This window comes from Spea bombifrons, chromosome 3 (assembly GCF_027358695.1).
Source record: "Spea bombifrons isolate aSpeBom1 chromosome 3, aSpeBom1.2.pri, whole genome shotgun sequence".
In the NCBI taxonomy this organism is placed as follows: Eukaryota; Metazoa; Chordata; class Amphibia; order Anura; family Pelobatidae; genus Spea; species Spea bombifrons.
Window position 1 is genome coordinate 119,028,221 of NC_071089.1, and position 9,576 is coordinate 119,037,796.

Below are 9,576 nucleotides of genomic sequence, written 5' to 3' on the forward strand. Positions count from 1 at the left end.
TCGCTAAAGACCCTACAGACCCCTGACTGAAAGAGTTAACCTCCTCCAGTGACGTCATCATATGACCAGGGACCTGACTTGTATTAGCGGCTCCTGGCCGCCAGGCGGCGCTGCTGGCAAGCGGCTGCTGCGTGTCTTGTCTCGCCTGGCAGGGGATGCACTCGTCTGCTCAGTGTCCACTTCCGGTGTGTGAAACGCACTGTGTGCTAGAGCTGGATAGTGCTGCCGGAAGAGGAGTGAGCGGAGACTCCCGGCTCTGGAGTGGGAGGGAGAAAGCAGTGAGGGTACAGAAACCCCCCGTTAGGAAACGGAGGGGGCCGTGGAGAGTGAGTACACAGAGACCCCGGTTGTGACAGGGAGAGGGCCGTGAGGGATGAGAGCTCCCTAGAGGGAGAGGGCAGTAAAGGGTGACTACCCAGGGACCCCTGGGCTTCGGGACAGTGTATACTCCCACCATGCTCAGGCATTCTGTGACTAGTGACGCCTGTATTTGGCAGCAGGGGGTGGCAGGTGCTATTCGGTACCGCCAGGTCATTCCTGAAAGAAACTGGATTACTGCATTCAGTTGCTGCATATGACAGCGGATAAGCTTCAGTCCTTCTGACTGCTTATCTGTCCAGCTTACCCTAACATAGAAACATAGAACCTGTCAGCAGATCGGCCCCATCCGGCCCCCGTCTAGTCGCCCGTTTCTCCTGCTGTAAAGACTCAAACCTTGATCAGTCGTTGGTCTCATCCTAGATTCAGGAGCCGTATGTCTATCCCATGCATGTTTAATACCCTTACTGTATTACCCTCTACCCCTTCTGCTGGGAGGCTGTTCCACTTATCTATCACCCTCTCAGTAAAGTAAAACTTTTTTTTATTCCGTCTCATCCTCTGCCTCTCTGGTGTTAGATTCTGGTCTCTTGTTGTCATTTCTCCTCCTTTGGAACAAGAATCCCTCCTGTACTCAATACTTAAATCCTGTTTACTCTTAAGCTTGTCTTTCGCTTGTTCCCTTCTGCCACTTGTGCTGGAAGGCTCTTCCGCTTATCCACTATCCTTTCAGCCAACACATGCATGTGTTTCAGCCAACACAATATCCTTTCCTCCTGTACTCTACACGGCTGTATAACTAACCGTTATCTATGTGTATCGGAATTCTGACGGTGAGCTTTGCGTTTCAGCTGTCTATTGGTGTTTATGTACGGAGCCGGATCACATCCTGTTACGGATTAACCCCCGGATATCTGCCCTCTGGTGTAGCCGCATCGCAGAGACCCACTATGGTGTTCTACTTTACAAGTAGCGGTAAGAAAGCCCGGCGTTCTGTGTGCCCCCGTGCCGTTCTATGTGTGCCCCGTGCCGGTATTGCACACCGGCCCCTCCGGCCATGGTTTACACTTTAGAACATACTGGGGCTCAGGGGCCCCTCTTTAATCTTTGTTTCATCCCCGTTGCTAATGGATGGAGGATTTCTGCATGATTGCCGCGTACTCGTTATCCTCCTTACCTGCCTGCCTCCTCCTCAGCGCGCAGGATCAGGTCCGGCCGAAGTCATCGTCAGCCAGATCTAGCATTGACCGGCCCAAGAGTTCCCAGGGGCCCCGAGGGCCCGATGTGCAGAAAACCCTCCCAATTAAATACTCGAGAGTAGGGAGCTCTGAGGGAGTTGTGTCGCGGCCCAGGAGCGCTTTACTTTATTGTTACAGCGAGTAAAGTACTTCCACGCGGCTGAGCGTGATGTGAGCGTATAATGCCGTTAATCCAGAGGTTGCCACCAGGGGGCACTATTGTTTGAATCAAATAATTGGGGCTTTTTTCATACAGCTCTCAAAACTGTAGATATTTTATGTAATTTCAGGCAAAGCAGAAAATTAGTGGAATCTGCCGGCAGATCGGCCCCATCCGGCCCCCGTCTAGTCGCTTGTTTCTCCTGCTGTAAAGACTCCAACCTTAATCAGTCGTTGGTCTCGTCTTAGATTCAGGAGCCGTATGTCTATCCCATGCATGTTTAATCCCCTCGCTGTATTACCCTCTACCACTTCTGCTGGGAGGCTGTTCCACTTACTCAGGGAGCTCAGGGAAGTCCCTTCGGTTTTGCGCATGGCCTGGAGATTGTGACTTCCCAACACGTTGTGTTGATCCACCCGCTGGGATCCTGACTTCCTTCGTTTTGTTTTTGTAAGAGTTCCAGTGCCATTAATCGGTTAAATCGCAGGATAATGAGATGTAGAATACCAAAGCCGCTCGCTAATCCACCTCTCCGTCTCGTGTGTTCTGTTTGCAGTCGTCTCCCCGGCTTACACAATTTACATGGGAAAGGACAAGTATGAAAGTAAGTGGCCTGCGTCTCACTGATATAACATGATGCCTGCCGCTAATGGGAGTGATGGGAGTGATAAAGGGCCATTGGAACGTGGGAGTGATGGGAGTGATAAAGGGCCATTGGGACACAGGAGTGATGGGAGTGATAAAGGGCCATTGGAACACAGGAGTGATGGGAGTGATAAAGGGCAATTGGAACACAGGAGTGATGGGAGTGATAAAGGGCCATTGGAACACAGGAGTGATGGGAGTGATAAAGGGCCATTGGAGCACAGGAGTGATGGGAGTGATAAAGGCCCGTTGGAACACAGGAGTGATGGGAGTGATAAAGGGCCATTGGAACACAGGAGTGATGGGAGTGATAAAGGGCCATTGGAACACAGGAGTGATGGGAGTGATAAAGGGCCATTGGAACACAGGAGTGATGGGAGTGATAAAGGGCCATTGGAACACAGGAGTGATGGGAGTGATAAAGGGCCATTGGAACACAGGAGTGATGGGAGTGATAAAGGGCCATTGGAACACAGGAGTGATGGGAGTGATAAAGGGCCATTGGAGCACAGGAGTGATGGGAGTGATAAAGGGTCTCTGTAGGCCCATGAAGAGATTCCATTAAAAATCAGCCGTTTCCAGCTACAATAGTCATTTACAACATTAACCCCGTCTGCGCTGGATTTCTGGTCCTTTTCAATAGACAAAATGTGCTTTTCTTTCAAAAAAACAAGGACGTTTCTAAGTGACCCCAAACTTTTGAGCGGCGGCGTGGCTGCACACTTTGTAGTTATCGTGTCTGATGGAAATTTATTGTCTTCCAGATGAAGATCTTATAAAATACGGCTGGCCGGAGGATATATGGTACGTAGGAAGCAGAGCAGCTGCAGATTCCCTGAAATACGTGTTTGAGAGAGCGTCTCGGGGTGAAGTTCTCGTGCATCGCGTAGAGTAACGGCAGTCCGGAGAGACGTTACATACGTGTTTGAGACGTTCCCTTCTGCTGTAATCCGCGGTGGGGGGAGATCTGAGCCTCTATGTCTGAATGTTATGTCGGGGAACCGGTTAGAAAGCGAGACTCGATCTTAACACTAAGTGTTCCTAGCTCTTCCTAGTGCTCTTCCTAGCTGCGTAACTGGTGCCGGAATCAGGAAGTAGAAGGCTTCAGATGACTGCTCGCTGTAATGAAGGGATATCTGGGATATATGCAGTCCTCGTAGAGCTTGGCGTGGGTTTCCTGTGGGTTTATTTTATACAGGAATAGGACCTTTATGGCAGTTTAGAAATGGCATGGAGGGGCTGCTGGTTATTCGGGGGTTAACTGGTGTAGTATTGAGGGTCACTAAGACTCTTCCATCAAGGAGAAGCTCGTCGTCTCTCGTGTTTCGGAGCCCGTTGAGTCTCTCCGTATCTTAAATATGTGGGGGCCATGCGAGCCCCCGCGAGTTTCTTATGCAAATGGGGCTGACCAATCGCGTCGTTCTTCCCGTGTCCTGCAGAAGCTTTAGACCCTCCGTCTTCCCGTCTTCCGTTTGGGGCAGGAGTGTCTCCCGTTTCACCGACCTCGTGTGTTCTTTCGCCCGCAGGTTTCACGTGGACAAACTCTCGTCGGCTCACGTTTATCTCCGACTGCACCAGGTAAATCTCCGGGAGAGGAGAAGACGAGCGTTGTTGCTTGCGTTGTTGCTTGCGTTGTTGCTTGCGTTGTCGCTTGCGTTGTTGCTTGCGGAGGAGCCTGTTAGTTAAATGAGGCGGATCCGAGAGCATTTCACAAATAAACATTCGGCAGACACCTCGGTCGGCGGCTCTTCCAGAGATCAGACCCTGCATTCATCCCTCCGTACAGCCGGCGGCCGCAGATTTCCTTGGTAACTGATGACGCAGCTAATAATACAGCTTTCTGTTTAACCGTAGTTAGCCCCTGCTGAAGCCGTTTTGACCCCACAGAGGCTCTGCAGCGTTGCCCCCTTGTAGATTAGAACGTTAGATTTGAGGAACAATGGTAATGAAAATATATATAATCTCTGAGCTCTCCCGTGGGGTCTGAGATGTTTTACGTATGTTTTATGCAGTGCCTTGCTACTAATCCTGCATCTATGTGATTAGTGGCCGGCTGCGGGTGATGAGATTTCTTTCTCGGGCAATTTTCAGGTCATTTTATTCGATCTGAGTATAATAAAAGCACATTTTTAATAATTCATTATTTTTTTCTTTTGATGATTACTGTTTACGACATGGGGCTCTCACCCGTTATCTTTTGGAGCCTGCGATCGGTCTTTTTGCGTGTTCTGTAGTAGTAAATGGTTTTATCGCACGGGACTTGGGTATCGGAAGAAGACTCCTTCCATCAGTATTATCATTCATGCCTTCGCGAGATGCGCTGATAAAGACCAGCGGGGCGGCCGTGTATTTTTAGGTGACGGATGTCACTTTATTCCAGTTTAAGAATGTATTAAATACACTTTTTTTGTCCGTGCGGTGGGCTTTGCGATTTGTTTTGGAGCTTGAAATGCTCTGTGGCTGGCGGCCCCAAATTCAGCCGAGGGCCGGTCACGCATCGTGGCAGAACGAACGGCTGTTATGGATAAGGAGACTTTGCGCCGTTCAGAGGCAGGCGGCGAGATGACTTTAGACCAAAAGCGTCAAGCGGACGCCCCGATTCCGATGCATTCACCGGTATTCACGCGTTTGTTGGTTTTTTCTTCCCGTGTTTAGGGTCAGACGATAGAGGATATTCCCAAGGACGTTCTAACGGACTGCGCCCAGCTGGTGAAAGCCAACAGCATCCAGGGTACGTGCCGGCATCTCTAACCATATTAATAGGACTTTCACAAAACTTTATTTCACCCACGCAACTACACGACGTTAAAGGTCAACCCAGGAGAGACCTTTCCTATTGGCCTACAGAACACAAACCTAAATGTATGGGTTATATAGGGGCAAACTCTGCCCTTCCTCCAGGGGAAACTTCTCCATTCCCGATAATCTTTCAAAGCTGATCGTTATATCTCTGATCTATTTGGGAGCGTGATGAGAGAGATCGGAATTAAGTTTCTCTCCATTTTGAGGGAAAAAAATTAAAAGTAGTAATAAAAAATAAAATAAATCAAAATAAAAAGAGTAAAAAGGCATATATAACAAGTTCTGAGTGATGTTACATAATCATCGAGGGGCGCTATAGTTACAGGAGAACTACGAGTCTACGAGGGCCTAAAAGGGACTAATGGTCATGCAAAAGAAAAAAAAAATGTTTTTATGAATTTAAGGGGCGCAGCAATTCCTCCCAAATAGTAATAATTAACAAAAAAAAAACCCAGTTAAAATTTACTTAAAAAAAAAATCCTAAGTGTGTGGAATGTTGCGAAACATAAATTAGCTTTTATATCATCTATCCAGTGAAAGGATTTATAATACGTTTTTTTTAATGAAAAACCCTCCAATTTTGCCTCTGTTTTGTAATATATTATTCCTACTAAATATTGTGATATATGTATAAATAGTCATACTTTTTTCTGAAAAAAATGTGAAAGTAGCAATCATCCTGTAGGTAGATGGTAGCCCAGACCCAGGAGTAAAAGAACGGTCATATATTCTGATCTAGGAATGTTCTGGAAGATTTGAAACAAGACTAGTTATTCGAACCAGTTGATATTTAAGGTTAAATCTTTTATCAGAAATCTGCTTTATTGTTGGCCTCATATTGGGGAGCGAGTGAGAATAGATAGAAGCAAAATAAACGGGGGGGGCGCTGAATGGAGCATCTTGGGTTATGTACGGAGGGTCAGAACGGAAGAAAGTTTTACTTTACTGAAAGGGTGGTGAATAAGTGGAACAGCCTCCCAGCAGAAGTGGTAGAGGGTAATACAGTGAGGGGATTAAACATGCATGGGATAGACATACGGCTCCTGAATCTAAGACGAGACCAACGACTCATTAAGGTTTGAGTCTTTACAGCAGGAGGAACGGGCGACTAGACGGGGACCGCATGGCTCTTCGGTTACGCCTTGTTCGTCTTTAGTTGTCCCTGAGATGAACGTCCCGATCAGTATTTTTGTCAATTGCAGGATGTAAAATGAACAACATAAACGTTGTCTACACACCGTGGTCGAACTTGAGGAAAACAGGAGACATGGACGTCGGACAGATCGGGTTTCACCGGCAAAAAGATGTAACTAAAATTTTTGGTTTTGTGGTAAATTTTAAAAATTGTACTAAACCCCCCCCCCCCAAAAAAGTACTTACTAGACATGGGCCAAAAGCGGTTCAGCAAATCTTCTGGTTCCTTCTTGGCCCATTAGTTTTCAGATGAATAATTGAGTTCCCTGCCCGTTCAGTTTGGCCATTTTTGATTTGGGAATGAAGTTCGTTGCCTGCTGCTGCATTCGCTCTCTCTCTCGTTCCCGTTCGCTCTCTCTCGTTCCCGTTCGCTCTCTCTCGTTCCCGTTCGCTCTCTCTCGTTCCCGTTCGCTCTCTCTCGTTCCCGTTCGCTCTCTCTCGTTCCCGTTCGCTCTCTCTCGTTCCCGTTCGCTCTCTCTCTCTCGTTCCCGTTCGCGCTCTCTCTCTCTCTCGTTCCCGTTCGCGCTCTCTCTCTCTCTCGTTCCCGTTCGCTCTCTCTCTCTCTCTCGTTCCCGTTCGCTCTCTCTCTCTCTCTCGTTCCCGTTCGCTCTCTCTCTCTCTCTCGTTCCCGTTCGCTCTCTCTCGTTCCCGTTCGCTCTCTCTCGTTCCCGTTCGCTCTCTCTCGTTCCCGTTCGCTCTCTCTCGTTCCCGTTCGCTCTCTCTCTCTCTCTCGTTCCCGTTCGCTCTCTCTCTCTCTCTCTCGTTCCCGTTCGCTCTCTCTCTCTCTCTCGTTCCCGTTCGCTCTCTCTCTCTCTCTCGTTCCCGTTCGCTCTCTCTCGTTCCCGTTCGCTCTCTCTCGTTCCCGTTCGCTCTCTCTCGTTCCCGTTCGCTCTCTCTCTCTCTCGTTCCCGTTCGCTCTCTCTCTCTCTCGTTCCCGTTCGCTCTCTCTCTCTCGTTCCCGTTCGCTCTCTCTCGTTTGTTCCCGTTCGCTCTCTCTCGTTCCCGTTCGCTCTCTCTCTCTCGTTCCCGTTCGCTCTCTCTCGTTCGTTCCCGTTCGCTCTCTCTCTCTCTCTCGTTCCCGTTCTCTCTCTCTCTCATTCCCGTTCGCTCTCTCTCTCTCTCTCGTTCCCGTTCGCTCTCCCTCTCATTCCCGTTCGCTGACCTTTTACCGTTATGAGTTGCTGCTTTTTTTTTCGTTTGCCTTTTTTGTTTGGCGGGCAGGAGGTTTAGATTTATTAGTTCTACCCATGTCTAAATTATAATGAAATAACTCTTTCCTTCTTTAAATCCCAAAAAACAAACACTGCAGCTCGTGTGGGCACGTTAAATAATAAAGAATGTCGGATTTTCTGTGCATTCCTTGAATATATTGTAATTCTGTAATTTATCCAGAAGAGGGAGCACTCGGCTCACAAACAGATTCCTAAATCCACTAAACGTAGAAAAAAAACATGGCTACCCGGATGTTTTCCCTTTCCGCGCAGTCACAAGACACATTGGATTGTTGACGTTACGAAAGAATGTTTGAAAATACCCTTTTTTTCAGAATTATGGATTTGTATTTCCATTCTTTTTGCCCGATTTTTTTTATTTTTGGGGTCCCCGGCCTCATTTCGCCGAGCATGCCGCTAACTCCCCTGTTTCTTCCGCTCCAGGTTAAAAGCGTGACCGTGGAGAAGAAAGTGAACGAGGTCGTGAACAGGCTGGAGAAGACGAGGGACGAGCGCTACCCCGACCTTGCCGCAGAGAAGGAGTCGCGAGACCGAGAGGAGAGGAACGAGAAGAAAGCCCAGATCCAGGAAGTGAAGCGAAGAGAGAAGGACGAGATGAGGAAGAAGAAAGAACTCGATGAGCTCAGGTGTGCAGAGGGTCCGTGGGGGCCACAATGGACAATTTTGGGCTTAATGGAATGATTGAAGTATCAGAGTCCCTCTGTGTTTTATCGCTCGCTGGCTGCTCTGTTAAAAAAAAAAAATATGCATTGCCACAAAACATCAGAATTTTTATTCTTTTAGAAGGAAACTTTGCAGTTCATAATGTATGGTTAATGCGGGGGGGGGGTGAAATAGTCATCTGATCATCTACCACCCCCCAACCCCACCACGTTAAAGGCGATTCGGATGAATGGGTTAACTGGATAAACAGCCCAGCGGGTCTGTAACCTGCATGCGCATGCTAAACCCCCTGTGATGTTCGGGTCTCTGTATATGTTACAACGGAATTTGATGGTGCTATATAAAACAATTAATAATAATAATAATAATAGTAATAATTAACACGCCATTGTGTTTCAGGAGCTACACTTCATTGATGAAATCCGAAAACATGTCTTCGAATCAGGTACGGCTCCTAAAATCTTGCAGACGGCTGTCTGCGCTCAATAAATAGACTTTAGGCGCTCTTAGATGAGCCGTTAAAGGGTAGCTTGTGAAATATGCATGCAGTAACGGGCCCGGTCGCTTTTTGGTGGGGTGGGGGGTTTGTTAAAGTATCCCTGAAACTAATACGATTTCCCTCTTTGAGCAGGACGGCAACGACTCCGATGAGTTCATGTAACGACGGCCCGAGGCGCGTCATCCCTCAGCTGGACTTTTTTTTTGTTTCTCCGATGCCAAAATAAGGAAAATTAAACAGGGCGTTTAACGTGCGCGCAGCTTGTTAGCCCCCCCCCATGCGTTCCACGAGAGGGAAGTCACAGACTTGGGGAGGAGGGCAGAGGAATCCTGATAAAGACCTTGGAGAAGGCAGCATGGACCCTGAAGAAGAAGAAGAGGGTCCTGTCCGCCTCCCAAAGCCTGGGTTTGCTGTTGGATCCGTCGACGGCCCGTCGCCATAACTCAGACTCGTTATGGCTTCCAGCGCCCCCAAAGTTTTAGCCTCACGTGAGACCGCCCAACATCTGCTGACGAAAGCGTCCGGAATGAAATCTATTTTTTAAATGCTTTTTCAGCGCTCTCGCGTTTGTTTGCCCAACTCCTGTCTCTGAAGGAATGCGTTAAAATAAGCAAATAAAATGGCTGCTTAACCAAGAAAAATGTATTTCTGCATGCATGTTCCCTGTGTGCTGCCTCCTTCTGTATAAAACTCCATGATCTGATAATCGGCTATACATATTTTACGGGTTTGGGGTCTCTTTGGAATGAAGTGCTGAACGGTCCTTTAAGGGGGCGTCTATTCAACCCCCACCGATGAAGAACGGATATTAGTGTTTTTCATCAT

At 48.0% G+C, this 9,576-nt stretch overlaps 1 protein-coding gene across 1 annotated transcript; it reads left to right on the top strand.

The window, feature by feature from the left end:
* Positions 1 to 204: 204 nt before the first annotated feature.
* CCDC25 (coiled-coil domain containing 25) lies at positions 205 to 9,351 on the top strand. Its single transcript, XM_053458464.1, has 10 exons — positions 205 to 326; positions 1,170 to 1,293; positions 2,273 to 2,320; positions 3,126 to 3,165; positions 3,888 to 3,939; positions 5,017 to 5,092; positions 6,366 to 6,469; positions 8,013 to 8,215; positions 8,652 to 8,697; positions 8,884 to 9,351. Exons 2-10 carry the CDS (start codon positions 1,269 to 1,271, stop codon positions 8,911 to 8,913), a joined length of 624 nt encoding a protein of 207 aa, XP_053314439.1. The 5' UTR covers positions 205 to 326; positions 1,170 to 1,268; the 3' UTR covers positions 8,914 to 9,351.
* Positions 9,352 to 9,576: the final 225 nt, after the last annotated feature.

What these genes read in the sequence shown, in the direction of transcription:
- CCDC25 (XM_053458464.1), top strand. Translation starts at nt 1,269, where the DNA reads ATGGTGTTCTACTTTACAAGTAGCG. An exon ending in GGGAAAGGACAAGTATGAAA is followed by an intron (nt 2,321 to 3,125) that starts GTAAGTGGCCTG and finishes ATTGTCTTCCAG; the next exon opens with ATGAAGATCTTATAAAATAC. An exon ending in TTTATCTCCGACTGCACCAG is followed by an intron (nt 3,940 to 5,016) that starts GTAAATCTCCGG and finishes TCCCGTGTTTAG; the next exon opens with GGTCAGACGATAGAGGATAT.